General features: G+C 43.3%; 2 protein-coding genes, 1 long non-coding RNA gene and 1 other non-coding gene across 5 annotated transcripts in view; 2 read left to right on the top strand and 2 right to left on the bottom strand.

Moving 5' to 3' along the window:
• Positions 1-14: 14 nt before the first annotated feature.
• TTI2 (TELO2 interacting protein 2) lies at positions 15-6167 on the bottom strand. Its single transcript, XM_087706244.1, has 7 exons — positions 5277-6167; positions 3947-4133; positions 3129-3221; positions 1958-2145; positions 1716-1859; positions 909-1071; positions 15-290 (listed from the first exon to the last, which is right to left on the bottom strand). The coding sequence occupies exons 1-7, from the start codon at positions 5936-5938 to the stop codon at positions 120-122; spliced, it is 1608 nt and encodes a 535-aa protein (XP_087562370.1). The 5' UTR covers positions 5939-6167; the 3' UTR covers positions 15-119.
• A 156-nt stretch (positions 6168-6323) lies between these two features.
• Positions 6324-16963, top strand: part of LOC148048967 (uncharacterized) — a 29432-nt gene continuing 18792 nt past the window's right edge. The window contains exons 1-2 of the long non-coding RNA XR_015695567.1: positions 6324-6486; positions 15272-15344. This is a non-coding gene — a long non-coding RNA (uncharacterized LOC148048967). The remainder of the gene's footprint in view (positions 6487-15271; positions 15345-16963) is intronic.
• Positions 6967-7064, top strand: LOC148048968 (small nucleolar RNA U13). Its single transcript, XR_015695718.1, has one exon. It is a non-coding gene; the product is annotated as a small nucleolar RNA U13 (small nucleolar RNA).
• RNF122 (ring finger protein 122) overlaps positions 10340-16963 on the bottom strand; it is a 34283-nt gene continuing 27659 nt past the window's right edge. Inside the window, exons 5-6 of one of the 2 annotated variants that reach the window (XM_087706241.1) lie at positions 16586-16668; positions 10340-11351 (exon numbers count right to left, since the gene is read on the bottom strand). In XM_087706241.1, coding sequence (XP_087562367.1) covers positions 11237-11351; positions 16586-16668 — 198 coding nt within the window. In that variant the 3' untranslated portion in view covers positions 10340-11236. The remainder of the gene's footprint in view (positions 11352-16585; positions 16669-16963) is intronic. The other variant, XM_087706243.1, reaches the window with a different exon arrangement.

Here is a 16963-nt window from a genome sequence, read left to right as displayed (position 1 = left end):
TCAGTGGCTTTCTGTTTTTAGCATTTGCTTCTGCTGTCCTTCCTGACAAGCAGACGTGCAAAAAATAATAATATTTTCTTTTATTGTCACTGTTGAAGAACAAGAACATTCTCTCATTCTTAAAAAACTGAAGTTTTTCCTTCCAGGTTCAAAAAACAGGCATCCCCTTCACCAACATCTCTCTGGAGTTGTTCAGCAGACAAACTTGTGACAGGATCCTCTTGTAATTGCTGTAGGCATTCCTTGAGGTGTTCATTTTCACAGCTTTGGTAGACTTCTTGCAAGAGGACCTGACAGAGAAGGACAAAGAGATAATCTATTGCTTTTTGCTCTGCCCAGTTTGTTTCCCAGCAGCATCACACACTTTAGAACACTGATAAACTTAGCTCAATGTTTTTCAGACTTGGTAACTTAAAAGGTGGATGGACTTCAACTCCCAGAATTCCCTATGCTGGTAGAGGTGAAGAATTCTGGAAGTTAAAGTTCTCATATCTTAAGAGTTGCCAGTTTGAAAAATACTTAGTTTATAACTGTCTATGTCCTCACGTTAGATTTCATGCTTTATGTCCTGAATTCCTGCCATCTTACCAGGCTATAGAGATATCTTTTTTTTTTGGGGGGGGGGGGGGCATTTTTAAAAACCAGGAAAAACATCCCCACAGGGTTCCTTTGCAAGTTCAAATAAGAAAAAGAATATTAAGGATACGTCTAAAATGGGTTTTAAATAGACATGTGAATTCAGACTTCTACAAAATGAGAGGAATTCTGAGCATGTTAGATCAATTTCTAGCAAACATATACAAATCAAACTTACCCCACCCCCCCAAAAAAATTCCTTCCCTTCTGTTGAAAACCTAGGCTGCTTTTTCCATATCTCCAGTTCAACTTAGAAATGAAACTTGGCTCACCTTCACCTGTCCTTGGGAACAGTGATTCAACAAGAGGAGGCATTTGGTGGCTCTCTGAAGCAAAGTTGCTTTCACAGGTTCAGGGGTGGTGCTCCTATCTGTGACCACATCCCACATCATCCTCAGCAAAGCCTTGAGAATTATAGCAAGACGACAAGTCATTCTGTGGCAGGAAGATGGAGATATGGTTGGTAGGGCTATTTTTGGAGACAAATGATCCCCCCGATACACCTGGGAACTCAAACCCAACCTAGCTGGAAAAGCTACCTGCCTGCGACCTACTGACACAGGATGTCCTATGACCATTATAATAGTGAAGATAACCACCGTAGCCACCATATTTAATGCAGGGGTCCCCAACCTTTGGGGCTTAGTGGCCCGGCTGGGGAGGGAGGGAGAAGGAAACTGAGCTGTGTGAGAAACAGGCTAGCATGCATGCACACTTGCATAGCTCAATTTATCTCGGTGAACGCTTGTGTGGCTTGGTTCTGAATAGCTGTGACCCCAATAGCTGTCGCCTAGGGTTGGGGAGCCCTGATTTACTGAGCTGGAATAAAAGGATCTACTTTCAGCATGTTTTCTTGGCATGAATAACCCTTTGATTCTAAATCAGCAGTTTAGAGACTTTTACCCTCACTGAACTGCACCCCAAATGCTTCTGCATCATAAGATTACTGATCATTTATTCCACAATTTCCTCCTCCTGATATACAATGCATATATACATATCAAGTTTTGTGGAAATTTTCTCTAACTCTGTAAGGGAGGCACCCAAGGCTTTTAGGGTTCATGGTGCTTCTTAAATACCTAGGCCAGGCGTGCTCTATAGTACACTTCAGCGTTTCTAACATTGCAATCCGAGCAGCTTCCTCTGGTCCATCAGGGATTTCCAGGTATCCCACAATCACTCGTTGCAGCCGCTTCAGATGATGAACAATCCGGATGCCGAGCCTCTCAAAAGAGAAATTGGTTCAGAATTAGAAGCCACGTGAGAAGAGGGCCTCCCTCTTTCCCAAACAGTGAAGAAGAATAGATGGGGCATTTTTTACCTCTCGACAAAGGCAGGCAGGCTCTTGGCATATATTCTCCGCAAAGAAAGCTGGCTCTCTGCTTCCATGTGGGTCAGTAACAGCTGGAGGACTCTGTCAGAGGCTGTGACACGTCGGGGTTTAGGGGACAACTGCTGTGGGGCTCTTTCCAAGACTAGCAACACGTCCAGTATGCACAGCAACACAACCTGGGTTAGGAATGAGAACAGTTGGATCTGAGCATCTGCTTGGGACAGATGTCCAGAAAGAGTGGCTGAGAGATGGATTCTTTTTATTTTGCCATGAGAGATGGATTCTCTTTATTTTGCCATGAGATTCCCTGCTGTGATATTCAGCTAGCTTGTCACCCTCTCAGCCTGCCGTACTTAGCAGATGGTTGAAATTATATGTTCGAGCTAAGGTGCGCCATCTTGGAAGATGCAGTACAGAAATTGGCAGAATCAAAACACTTGCCCAAGTAAAAAGTGTAAGTCAGGTAAGCACAGTATTTATATTCAATACACCTTGGGTGAACTCAGCCAGTGTTTTTTATTGCACAGACCTTGATCACAATTATCCAGAAATAAAGTAATCCTCAAAGGTTTATTTAAAGGTGGAACCTTAAATACTTGTCTTCCTTACTTTTCCACTTAGGGAGCTGTTTATGTGCAGAAAGTCCCAGAATTAATTCATACTCTGGAAAATCAAAATATTAAAATCAAACAGAGCACAACTAGCATTACCATTCTAGAAAAACCAATGACCAGATTTCTAAAAGAGCCTTCTCCTTTCTCGTCCAAGATTCAGCTTTGCACCTCAGCAAACACCATGGTGGGCCTTGTCTTGAGAATGCCATGCTCTGTACATCTCTTGGGCAGCCAAAAGAACAAGCAAGTTTTATGTCAAGAGAGGAACAGCAGAGTTGCAGGGCATTTCTTTCATGGGGTCCAAATTCAGCCCAATTGCAATTACATGATAAATATGGACTAATCATTTTCAAATAGGGATGTTGAGAGCAGCAATCTAAATACTTATCATTTCTCTGTGATCGGTGTATGTTGAGATGGAATGGCTTGCAAAAGCAAAGTTAAGGCTGCAGTTCTAGGGTTGTTTAGATAATGAATGAGCCCAGCTAAAATCAATGACATTTAGTTTTGAATAAATACTTGCAGAGGGTTATGCTGTACGTTACCTGCACAAGTTGAGCCTCCCTGCTGTAGAGATGGTTAAAGAGAGCATGATACACAACCTGAACTCTGTTAAATTGGCAGAGGACAGCTGCTGGCTGCAACAAGAATCCATAGGATTATCTCAGCTGGGTTATGCAACAGAATCATTTTATGACATTATGAAATTTACAGGTACATGCAAATACACATCTCATTATTCCCTTTTTGTTATATTTATACTAAACATTGAAAAAGACTAGGAAGGCACTTAGGTTTTCATATCAGTTTTTAGCAAAATGGCTAGAGTAGAGCATTGAATTTGCATACTGTTTTCCCTTTTGCTTATTTAAACAGTTCCTAGGAGGAAAAGGCATGTGGAAATAATCAGATTGCATATACCTCTTTTCTGCATAAATACAATCTCTAGTATACTGATTAGCTCCTGCCTATACATAAATGTTTATCCCCATTTAAATCTAAAATAGCAGCCATAAATATCTCCTTTCCACAAAGACTGAGTTAGTGAAATAGGGATGTTGAAAACTGAGTTGAAAAGTGATTTAAATCAAAGATTAACCCTAATGCTAACCCTATCTGTCTAATGCTGCTTATTCTCATTACTATTTCAATATCATAAAACAATTTTCAAGACATGTAAATGTTTTAGTTGTATCTTTTTCAGGCTGATATAGAATAATTATTTGCTCTAATCAGTCGAGATTTAATAGCCATTTCCCCATCTTATTTATCTGTCTGGAGAGAAGAGGATTTAGAGACTATAGCCTCTGCATGTTTTTGCAGGGAAAGGACAAAATAATGTAGGCATGCAGTTTCTCCTTACCACATTTTGAATAATATGATGTAGGCACTGTACACCCATAATTTTATTTTCTACTCGGTAGTCATCTGACAGCAGCAGTGAAGGTGGCAGAACTTTTTCCAGGTGATCACCAAGCCAAGGTCTCTGAATCTCCTGGAGCACGAAGCAAAACACGTACTTTGTTGCTGGGTTACACTGCCATGTTTCTCTGAATCAGAGAAAGAAAATAAGGGTTAGACAAAGAAAATTACCCACCCCTTTGTACATGATTCTTTTATACTGAGATGGCAGAGACTACTTATTTTTCTTGAAAGCTGATTTTGTCAGTGAACTAAACCCTCCCTCTTGTGACTACTTCTAGATAGATTTCATTGCATTTGAAAGTGAAAATGGTGCCCAGAGGAACAAAATAATTACTTTTTTGAAATTCATTTCATTGGACTTCAAATTCACAGTAACCAAATTATTGTAAATAATCTCTTTTTCAATGCATCCTCCAAAAGGTCCACAATTTTGCCTGGTAAGTGGATTACCTGTCAAATTGCTCTTATTATTTGAAAGATTTTTCTAACATTCAAGACTGCCTTCCTACAACTTAAGTTTACAATTCTGGATCTTGCTTTTAGGGATGGTAGACAGAACATGTCTTGAACCTCTGCATGATGTTCCCTTGGGTGCTTTCAGAATGCAGTTGCATTCCAACGTCAGTGAATTTTCTCAAGCCTAAATATCGAGTTCTCAATTTCTTTCTGTTGCTCTTCTTTAAACCTATTTCAGCTTCTCTGAAGTTTCCTGAAAATATATTTAAAGTGTACACTATTATTTAGCCACTGCAAAAAATAAAGTGAATTTTGTTTGTATTGATGCAGAACCACATTTATTGATACAACCACATTTGCCTTTTTAGAAACTGTGAAACACTGTTGACATATTCAACAGCCGTATTCCTTTTTCCATGTGGCATATTTCTAATCCTAAATCATCATTCCCATAATGCTTCTCAATGGTCTCTTTCAAAGTAAAACTACAAATGAAGTGTCCTGATCTATAAATTCAATCACAGTCAAGTTCAATTACAAGATTACAGGTAGTCCTTGACATGCAACCACAATTGAGCCCAAAATTTCTATTGTTAAGTGAGGCATTTGTTAGGTGAATTTTGCCCCATTTTACAACTTTTCTTGCCACAGTCGTGGGGCTGATACAAAGGTTGTAAGTACCGCTGTAACTTTGAGTGGGCATGAAATGAACTGTTGTAAATTGAGGATTACCTGTACTGAAGGACATTTCAGACTTTATTTTAGGTTACTATATCTTTGTTTTTGGAGATCAACACTGGACTCTCACTCACTTGGTTAATTCTGGCTTCAGGCACTGCATCACCACAACAAACCAGCCATGTTCACCTTCACGCGTGCCTCTGAGGAACTCAGGTATCGATTTATACTCCAAAACACGCAACAGAGCATCCAAGAGCTCCTGAGCCCCACACTGACTCCTGGGCTGGGTCCATGGCCTCTCTGCCCCATGGGTCACTGCGCAGATGAAGATGGGTCCTACCACATGGCGAAGGATTGAGCCAGTAACTGCAGAGTCCAACCCCTCAAGGTCTTTCGCTTCTTCTACTTTGGCCAGGATGTTGCAGAAAACCAGGCTGACTTCCACTGCTCGCTCAGCTCCTGCTGCACCAGAAGGGTTTTCCCTGTGGGATCTTCCTTCCTCTGGCTCCCACTGGAGAGGTGCTGCATAGTGGCTGAGGGCAACCACCAGTTCCTGAAGCAGGGCTGGAGAGGCCCCAAACAGCCACCGAGAGTCCACAGCCTCCAGCAGGGTGGAAAGGTCTCTGACAAGCCCCAGCTTGGCTGTGTAGGGAGCCCCGCTTCCAAAAAGCCGCAAGAACCGGTGGAGAACCTGTTCTGCTGGGCAAGAAGCGGGGTCCCCCAAGTTCTCCGTGGCAAGACCCACTGAGGGGTGCTGCCCGGCAGGGCTGGGACGGGCCTTGTCTCTGGACATAGCAGCCTGCGAAGGCCTCACGGCCCCGCAGGGCCGTCTCCCAGCCTCTCCCGTTGATTCTCCTCCCGAGTCCCCGCCTCGCAGTCCCGGCCGTCTCCAAACTTTAAAGTCCCGGATTCCTTCTTTGGGTTTCCTGGGTTTCAATTCGAATCGTTCTCAGCGCCATCCGGACTCAAGCGGATTACGTCGGGATAGGTCCAAACCCTTAACGAGACTCACGGAACGAACCGCAGAAGCAGCCCGAGTGCAGGAGAACGGAAGTCCATGCGGATTTCCGCTTTCCGCCGGAAGCGGAAGTGTCATCTTCTTTCCTCAGAGATAGGAAAGTGCAGAAAAGAAGCATTACGTAACAGGGGGGAAAAAAGTATTACGTGAACGGCCAAGAGGCTCCGAAGAGCGGTAGTTCCCCACTTTTGAGTCCACTGGAAACCGTTTCCCTTCAACACAAACACATAGGGAAAGAAGCGCTTTCTTTTCATTCTGCGCGAATCGGGGGCTCATAACGGCCGAAATGTATATGCTTTCGGATCTGAGGGGAAATTAATACTGTGAGTCAGTCTCTATCTCTCTAAGGTTCCATATGGCCTCCTCGGCGGCTCCGCCGTTTTTCCTCCTCGCTGTTTTCCTATGTCGCTTTCCTCAGTTGAAGCGGATCCTATTGCAGAGTTTCCTCTTCTAAACTGCAAAAGTTTGACGCTTCCGACTTTCCATAGTCATTGGGCCCTTGCCTGAAAAACAGGCCCACCCACCCCCACTCCCACCCCCACCCCCGTTGCCAAGAGTATCCAGGGGCGGGGTTGCCGTCGAATATATTAGCATATGTAATGAGAGCGCCCGATATTGGTTTCTAGGGTTGGGGGGAAACAAGAAACATGAAGACTCAGAGACAGAAACCGAGGGGCGCTGCTTGTGTTTTAAAGTCAATATTCTATTCTAAATTCGGGGCAGGGTGGTTAAGAACGGGCTCATCATAACCTGAAAGCCGGCGGCACGGCTTTGCTAGCGCGGTTTCTGAACGGGTTTCTTTGATCCTTCAGGTTCTTTCATGTGATGAGTGGGGTGTTCATGCGCATGCGTGAGATGTGCCGTCCCAAATGTTACGACGGGGCACAGTACCCATCTGATCAGAACCTAAGGAGAGCTTGTAGTTGTGGAGTAGGGTTGTGTTCTCATTGTCCCTTTTAGCATATGAGTTAGTTGTGGTTGTCGGCGCTTGCATTAGTACTCGTGCTTGTATTCGTATTTCTTTTAGTGTGTGAATTAGTGGGTTGTTGCTGCTTGTGGGTGTGTTCATCTTCATATTGTTTCTTTTAGCATATGAATTAGTTGTTTTTTGGGGGTGTTGTATTGTGGCTTTTCTGAGAACAATGGGTGCAGTAGGACCCAGTAAATCCAAGCTCATGAAAACGTGGCTTAAGCTGGGAATGACTGGGTATCTTTATATGATTCATTTGTATCCTTTAAAACAATTAAAATGTATGGTGGCCCAGAGGTTTAAGCGGCAGGCAATGAAGGAAAAATCATCATTTAAAGAGAAAAAGTGTTGAAGACATGCTATCTGCATTAGAGTTCTAACAATTATGAATGGGAGAGCTTGATACTTGGCCAGGCGATATCGATCGATCAAATCTATCTGAAGTTTTAGGGAGACAAGACAATAACTTTCGTCAAGTTCATTGTTCTGCACAGAACACCGAGTACAAATGCAGCATTGTTAAAAAGCAGTTCCTTTGTCCCAAGACACAGAAAAAATGCAGATATATGGCTTCTGGTCCTTGCTTGTGATCTTGAGTATATTTATGTGGTCAATTGGTTGTGAATGATAGCAAATAATTATGCATGCCTGAATTAACCATGAGCACTATTCAAGGATTTGCTGCTTTGCATAGCAGGAAACCAGGTGCTTCCAATGCACAGTGGGCACCCACCCAGAAAAAGCAGCATCTTAATATAGAAACCATTTTTTGGAGTATAAGATGCACCCTTCCCCCCCCTCCCAAAAAAGAGGGTGAAAATCTGGGTATGTCCTATAGTCCAAATGTAGGCCCGGCCACCCGCTGGCCCCCACCTGCAAGTGGCCTGGGGAAGCATGGAGGTCAGAAATCAGTTGGCCAAGGGGGCGTGGGCAGGAGGTGTAAGGCAAGGTGGCTAGCAGCTCTGCCTGCCCCCTTTCCAGATGACCCAGGCGGAGGGCAGTTGGCTTTTGCTACTGGCCCAGGAGGAAAGAGGTGAGTCTGCGGAGGAGAAGGGTGCGTAGCTCTGTTGTGCAACAGGGAACTGGGGAGGAAAACATTTTCAGGTGGCAGCGCTGGCTGTACACCCTCTTTTTTGATTCGGGGAGGGGATCACAGCGCTGCTTCCCGACAACACTTTCCTCCCAGATTAGGGCAGAGGCCAAAAAAGTGGCTAGCTGCCTGAAAAACGCCGTTCAGGGCGAAGGGAATTGCCAAAAACAAGCATTGCTTTTTCGGTCTCCGCACGCTGAACCCGCTGCCCCCACACTTTTATGAGGGCAAGCAGCTCAGCAAATTGCAACGGTGAATCAGGCCAATGGGCAGTGGTGGCTGGAAAGGAGAGGTGTTTTGCTTTCCGGGCTCCCACATGGCTCGGCTCCCGGGAGGGTTTAGATGGTGGTAGTGGCGACTCCTCACGTTGCTGGGGAGTGAAGTCATTGTGGCCATTGTCTCCCCTGAGATGAAGCACGCTCGCTAGAAGATCTAGGTCTATGACTTATTTTCTATTCTCCTTCTCCCTTATGCATATAATCCAATATATGCTACCCTGTTGTTTTCTTTTCCTTCATCTGCTTCTATATCTATTTTCTAAAAAGATATTTTTCAAATTGCATGATCACTGGCCTTTCTGTCACTAGATGTATTCTCATCATTATTTCCACTAAGTTTTAGTGCCCAACTACTCTTGCTCTAAGGGCTCAATGGTGGCTCAATGGCTAAGACACTGAGCTTGTCGATCAGAAAGGTCGGCAGTTAGAATCCCTAGTGTCGTGTATCGGAGTGAGGTCCCATTACTTGTCCCAGCTTCTGCCAACCGAGCAGTTCGAAAGCATGTAAAAATGCAAGTACAAAAATTGGAACCACCTTTGGTGAGAAGGTAATAGCATTCCATGCGCCTTCGGCATTTAGTCATGCCAGCCACATGATCACGGAAATATCTTTGGACTTTGCTGACTCCTCAGCTTTGAAACGGAGATGAGCACGGCCCCCTAGAGTCGGGAATGACTTTACCTTGCTCTTTGCCTACCTCTTGCTCTAAATTATGTTACCAAGCCTATAACATTTTTCCTGTCTTCATTCCTCATATTGTTTTCTCATGGATCAAATTTTAATCGGCTGAGGGGATGACTGACTAGCATGTAACTCACCTTCATGGAAGTTAAAAGGTACTTTGATGGAAAATCTCTAAACATTTTTAGGCAGCAGCAGTGACCAATCAATCACTTTGGCATCGCTGACAAGAAAAAATGAAAGTTTATTTCTTTAAATTTATATGCTGCCTGACTCCCAGTGCCCACATAGACATCAGATGTTGAAGTCAACCATGGGAAAACAGCTGTTTATTTTACAAGAGTAACATAAGCTTAGACTCTTAATCCAATTTTCTATACTTGACATTAAACTAAGAAACCCCATCATTTGAATTATTTGAATTTGCAAAACATCCTAGGCTAAAATGTGTTTGGTTTGTCACCGTGTTATGCAAATATAGTCAGTATCATAGCTTCCCAGGGTTTTATGTAGGCAATTTTGGTAGCTCAGCTGCATTTCTACTTCTGGGGATGGATGAATATTAAGGTTGTGTGTGTAGCTATGTTTTTACCTCTGTATACTCCAGAGTATCTTCTTGGTATCATATCTGAACCTTTGTGTAGTCCTAGTACCGTGAGGTGAAGCTATGGCACGTGTGCCAAAAGTGGCACGCAGAGCCACATTTCCGGGCATGCGAGCTGTCACCCATTGTTCTTTCAGATTCCGAAACGTCGGTCAGCTGGTCTTCACCATGTGCAAGCCAGGAAGATGATCTTCCGGTTTCCAGCGCGTGCATGTGACCGGCCACCTGGTCTTCCGGTTTCTAGCGTGCATGTGCATGCGAAGACCAGCTGGCCGGTGCGCACATGTGCGCCAGAAACTGGAAGATCATCCTCCAAGCATATGCATGCGCACCGGGCGGCTGATCTTCCAGTTTCCGGCACGCACAAACGGACTCGCATTTTGGCACTCAGTCCCCCCCAACACTGTCGTAGGTGCATTCATTTGTGTTGGGGGGGGGGGAATGATACAGTGTTTCAGCAACGCTTTAATGTAACATGTTGCCTTCATCCCTCCTTCCTGCTAATTGATTACTCATGATGCAAACACATAATCAAAAGGGAGAAAAAACAAACCAGTTTCAGAGAAAGTACTTTTATTTTTCTACACAAGGATAGAATAGGCAAAAAAAGTTAAAAGGCCACTTGCGAAAATAGTCCCACTCATCTGAAAGCTAAGAGAAGAGTTTTCATGCTCCTACCTTCATCCCTTTGCCACCTATACGGGTGAGCCAAATGTCACAATGTGGCTCCCTTTCTCCACAATATTGGAGGTGGTGGGCTCTTTGCAGCTGTGCTGGGTCAATGGTGTTGGCTGACTGGTGCCCCTTCTACAGTCCGCAGGGAGGTTTTCTGCTTAAGTCTTATGTAAACACTGTAGATTTTTCAGAGAAGGATCTAGCCAAAGTCAGCAAGAGCTCTTGTTTTCAAATTGCAGAAGGGATCCCTAAGGAGCAGAAATAAAGATTGCCCAAATGGCAGGAGCTGACTTACTATAAAAAGAAAAGTCTCATTAGAAACCGAAGAAGCTATATCGCCATTTGTGGATTCTGACCAGCAAGTCCTAGAAAAAGGGAAGACTTCGATCTCACAGTTAGCATCACAACAACCAGCTGCGGAAACCTGGGCTAGAGTTCAATTGTTCACCAATCATCCTGGGAAAGTTCAGACTTCCTTGTTTCAAGTCCTTCGTTGTTTGGTAATCCGAAATAGAGATTCCCATGCACTTCTGATCAGACTTCCCCAGAAATGGCTCCCAGATGGTAGATGGAGAACAAGGCCAGCTTGCTTTCCATCTTGGCACTCGGAATGGTCCACGCTGCCTTCTAAGAAGGTTAAGATTAACATCCACTTGGAAACAATCTCAGACTGTGACCGTGTGTTGAAGTCCACAATCCCAAGGCAATAATCAGTGTCAATAAAGGCTCTTTGGGGCGGTGGGGCAGTGGGGGGAAACGTGGGCAGGAAGATGGTCACACTAGTTCATCCAGGAGAATTCCAATGTTTTGGTGAGGTTCTGAGGGCCCTCCTATAGGCTTATTGCACATGGGACAAACACATCGAACTTCTAGCCACTTCACAAGGCACCTGCATACAAAATGGGGTGGGAATGTCAAGAGATGGGGAGGTATAATTTGAAAATACAGATCTAAAAGCTTGATTATGACATTCTGAGAAGACCTTAAAGCATCTACTTTCTGATCAGCATCCCTTCCCAATTTTACCCTTTCCTGGGCCAACTAATGTTGGGCCACTTCCCAGCTTAAAGGTACATTGCTCCTGGTGATACATTAACATACCTTATTTGAATGGCTGAATGGCTAAATTATGAGGGCACTGTATTTATAGAGTATTTCTTTCTTTTTTAATTTGCAGCAGTTTTATGTAATTTCCTGCTCTCAAGCGTGTTGCATTACAATTCCCTAAGCTTCAAGTTTTGGAAGCCAATTTACAGGTTAGATTAGATTTACCCAGCATCAGTAAATGGCTGTACACAGAATCTAATGTTACCATTTTATTCTCTCTTCCTTATATCGCAATCCCAGGAAAATGTATTCAAATGCTCTGAACATCTCAAAGCATATTTACTTTGAGATGAGCATCAATTCGATATTTGCTTTTTTTAGCAAAGAAAATCTGTGCAGCCAGCGAAATGTAAAAAGCTTATTAATTTGATCAGATGATTTCTAGAAGGTAAAGATTTACTTAGCTATATTATGTACATTAAGAGATTATGGGGAGGGATGGTCCTTGGTGCTCACTGAGCTCAATTATTTTCTTGCAGACATTTCATTATCAACCAGCAGTGGTGGGTTCCTACCGATTTGGACCGGTTTGGCCGGTTGGAACTGACAGCGACCCAGGCCTGCCATGCCCCTGAGCCAGTTTTCCGGTTCTCTTGTTTTTTGCTTCAGCGCAGAACAATTGTATTGCACTGCACATGCGCGCGCAACGTGCATCGTATGTGCGGCATGCACACAAGCAAACTGGCAGTAACCCATTCCTGCCAAACAGGTAACATCATTAGTGCAGGGAATCACATATTGCAGCCCTCCTGAGAAATATAAAGCTAACTTTGAAGATAGAATGCAATAACAATTGAGTAAATTTGGTCCTGGGAAAGAAGAGTGGATGAGAAATAAATTCAAGATACCCCCATCTTGATTCTCTTTAATGCACAAAAGGCAAAAGGAAATTGTCAGACTTCAAGATTTGATTGGCTTCTGGTTGACGTCGTGGCACCTTTCAGACACAGGAGAACAGGGCTCCATCTGTGCTGAATTCTTCCTGCTTGTGGCTTCCATGAGGGGCCATAGCCACTCTGGAGGGGTGTTGGAGCAAAGAGGGGCACCCTGTGAGATCCAGGAGAGTAGCAGCTCTCCTAGAATCCTGGGGTTCACTTTCTCTCATGCATGGCAAGAAGAGGTGGCTAAAGATGGCTGCCACAAAGCTGGGACCACCGATGACCATCTAAGACTGGTGCTAGAGCAAAGCAGGTTAACAGTGGCTGGATCTGGGAGAAAGGATTTTTTTTAAAATTTTACCCCAAGGAACAATTTAGAACTATTGCTCAAAACTATCTGTAAAAGCATGTCATTCTGAGAAACCATCAGACTGGAAGTGAGGGATGTAGGAGAGAAAAATAAAATTTGAAAGAGACAGAGAATGGAAAATACCGTACGAGGGATGATGAGTAAAGACCAAGATGCCCAAGAAAGGGAGGAGTCAGAAGAAGAAAGGAAGGAAGAAGACAAAAAGGAGTCAACAATGGAAATAACAGTGATTGATGAATTAAACCAGGAGGAAAATGTATTAAGAGAGTTGGAAGATATGTTTGAAAGGGAGACAGGGAGCTGGACAGAAAATTTGGAAACTAGACAGTGGAAGAGGGTAGAGGTGGCAAAAATACTTATAAAATAGCAAAAAAAAAATTCTGACAGGAATTTGGGAGGCAAGTTAAAAAAAAGCATAGCAATTAAAGTAGTGAAGTGGGGACAAGAGATGATGGATAGATAATTATTTGTTGTTGTTGTTGTTCTGATTTGCTTTTCCTTTTCTCTCTCTTTCCTTTAAAGCATAGCAATTGAAATACTGAAGCAGGCAAGAGACGATGGATAGATTTCTCCTTTTTTTGTTCTGATTTGTTTTTCCTTTTCTCTCTTTTCTTTTTCTAGGTGGGTAACATCAGTGATGGGTTCCTACCAGTTGGGACCGGTTTGGCCAAACTGGTTGTGGTTTGGCAGCCTGGATCGCTGAAACTGGCAGTGACCCAGCCTGCCACTCCCCCAAACCGGTTCCCAAGTCAGCACCACCATCTTGGTTTTCAGTTCTGTGCATGCGCAGAACTATTTTAATTGCACTGTGCATGCACACACAGTGCGCATCAAGTGCACACACGAAGCACACAAGCAAATCTGCAGTAGTGTCTGCCGGAACCCATCCCTGGGTGACATGATAAGAAATTAGGAGAGAAAGAAAAAGCCTCTAAGGGTGACAGGACTAAATCTATAATAAGTGATAGAAATAAGGGTGAATATTAGTGTATAAAATAGGACGCGGTGGCTCAGTGGCTAAGACCGAAAGGTCGGCAGTTCGATGGTTCGAATCCCTATCACCGAATAACAGAGTGAGCTCCCGTTACTTGTCTCAGCTTCTGCCAACCTAGCAGTTCAAAAGCACGTAAAAATGCAAGTAGAAAAATAGGAGCCACCTTTGGTGGGACGGTAACAGCGTTCTGTGCGCCTTTGGCATTTAGTCATGCTGGCCACATGACCATGGAGACATCTTTGGACAGCGCTGGCTCTTCGGCTTTGAAACGGAGATGAGCACCGCCCCCTAGAGTTGGGAACAACTAGCACATATGTGCGAGGGGAACCTTTACCTTTATTAGTGTATACACTTCAATATAATAAAATAAAAGTAACAAGAGAAAACATGGAATAATTGAACAGTGATAGATTGCAACTTAATATAAAGGTGTATTATTATTATTAATAATATATAAAGGTGTATTATTATTATTAGATAATCGTAAGTTGATTGAAAGTAATAATTATGATTAACTATCAGTTTTACTTGTATTAGAATGTATGATACCCAGGTACCACACTATTCAGACATTGATTTGATATATTTGTAAAAAATAAAATTCTTGGAAAAAAGATTTGATTATGACACCTAACAACAATAAAATAGAGTTTTAGTACTACCTGTGGTCTTTCTCTGATGTGGCATACTTCAAAGGGCTGAGAAGCCTTAAGCAAAAATTGGTCAGACAGATAACTGAAACAGTCACCTTTGCACATGAACTGTTGAATTAGGGACAGGGTTCTCAGTCCAAAAAGGAAACCTACTTAAAGATCTTTCAGCCTAGCAGGACCAATAAAAAAACTAGTCATCAGATTTTATTTAATTTTGATGAAACATGCTTCAAACCACAGTGCTAGTGGCTCCGCCTTGGGCAACTGCACATAACTAAGGTTTCCCAGTTGGAACATAGAAAATTTCTGATAAAGTAGGCCCAGTTTGGCTATAGTCAGAAAAAAAAAATTGTTCAGGAAAACTGCTATTATTTAACTCTTAGATTTTCCCAGTGCAGCAGAGGCTGGAATTCCAGTGACAACTCTGTTACATCCTTGGGACAAAATTCCACTGCACATTCTTTGGGACTGCATAGGAGAAAGGAATAAGGACTTAAGGTGGGAAAGTGGGCAAGATAAATAAAGCTTTGAAGACTTGGCTCTCTCTCCCCACCCTCGAAGGGCTGCGATAAGAGATGATATGGCTTGCCATCAGATTTTCATTGCTTTTAATGTGGTTAATTTTATGGTTTTGTTACGGTTTTTATGGTATTTTTATTTTTGATTGGGAGGTATCCAGGCTTGGTTATAAGAAGGAAGGCAGGCAGGTAGGCAGGCAAACCCCTAAAATGAATTTGTCACTCATTCTCAACCAGCTTTTAGCCCAGCAATTACCTAACTTTCTGTTCCTTTTAACAAGAGATACAGGAACAAGATTTATTATAATGCGTGGACATGCTCCGGTTAAATCTTCCCTATCTGGACTTTCGTGTGAAACCAGGTAAGCTGAAAGCAACAACCGTCCATGCTGGTTTCAGATGAGGTATGAACTGAAAAGCCCCTTCCCCAGCTGCTGTTGTCAGTAGCATGGATGTCAGGAAGAACATTTGATCTTTCCAGTAATTAAAGCTAAGCATATTTGAGCCTGGTATGTGCTAAATGGGAAACGTCTTAACAACTCTGTCTGAGTGAGCTACGTTATGGAAAAGAAATGGGACACCAAAGAAAAAAAAACAGGATTATTTCACCCTAAATCTGTGACCCTAAGGACACAGATAAACCTTCAAGTGATGACTGTAAGGGATGTAAATTCTTCCATTCTCCACCATTCAGTCAGAACCAAAGAAGCTTCTTGGATGAAAAGCACAACATCTTAAAGGAAAAAAAAGTCCAGTTGCCTTTAAAAAAAAAACACCTTTGGGACAACCATGACCCGGATGACTGATAATCTCCATAGACATTTCACTCTAAAAATATTGCTTCTAAATCAGATCTGCCGGATATCTGTAAAACCGGACCTGTCCTGAAACAGAAGATGCCAAGATGTGTATCCTTCACTAGATTTGCTTTCCCTTAGAACTGATCTGGGCATTTTATGGCCCCTGGGCCATAGCTGGCTCCCCGACTGTCCCTGGCCTGGCCTGTGTGGGTTGCTTTTATTTTGAAGGCTACAGCTACTTTTTAAAACATTTATGTATGTGTGTGCATGAATGCCTATGCAGCTTCACAGCCCTATTGATTGGCACTCCATAACAGTCCCAATTTCTCATTTGACTCCTTGGGAAAATTAATGTTCCCCTCCCCCTGCCTTAAAAGAACCATTTTTCTTCTTCCCTGATCCAACTCATCCATCCTTCCCACTTTGGAGCCGAGTCGAAACACCTCCCCTCCAATTCAAGTGAACTCTCAAGACAAAATAAGCTTAGGCCTAGATGTTCTTGGCTTCGTTGTTTGCTTCGGGCTCTTGGCTACAGCATCCTGGCACAAGTCCCGAGTGTGATGAATTAGCTCTGATAGGTTTTTATCCATTTAATTCAGGTCTGTGCTTAATCTCCTTCCCCATTTGCTGTCCCTTGGCTCAAATATCTCAAAACACAGCACAGCCTCCCTCTTTGATTATCCTGGGCGCCCACCTCCTCTTCCCCACCACGGGCCTGCTGGATGTTGAATAAATATTGTGGCTGCTTGCCAAGACGAGAGGCACAAGGCAGCTTTTTGGGGCTGTCCTTCGCATCTACTCACTTTCTATGGAAGGCATGTTGGCATGGCAACACTCCCAGTTCATCTTTCACTTTAAAGTCTTCCAGGCAGACGGCACAAGTCTGCTGCGGAGAAAGAAAGGAGGAGGAGAGAATGGGCAAACATCACAAAGCAGGAATCAACAAAGGAGAATATCTGTAGCTCAGGGTTAAAAGGGGAGGGCTCCTTGGTACTCTCTGACCTTGCAGATGTTTCATTACCCAAACTCATAATCTAGACTAGCACTGATGATGTTACTTAGTTTGGGTAATAAAATGTCTGCAAGAAAACCACCAAGCTCAGAAAACACTGAAGACCCCTCAGAGCAGGAATTATGCATGTTTACCTGTTGTGGGTTCCACAACAAGCTATGGCTGATTT

Source organism: Thamnophis sirtalis, unplaced genomic scaffold (genome assembly GCF_051295495.1).
Source record: "Thamnophis sirtalis isolate CommonGarterSnake01/CBP01778 unplaced genomic scaffold, rThaSir2_p1.2 scaffold_2, whole genome shotgun sequence".
NCBI classification, from domain to species: Eukaryota; Metazoa; Chordata; class Lepidosauria; order Squamata; family Natricidae; genus Thamnophis; species Thamnophis sirtalis.
This window is presented reverse-complemented; position numbering and strand designations above follow the sequence as displayed.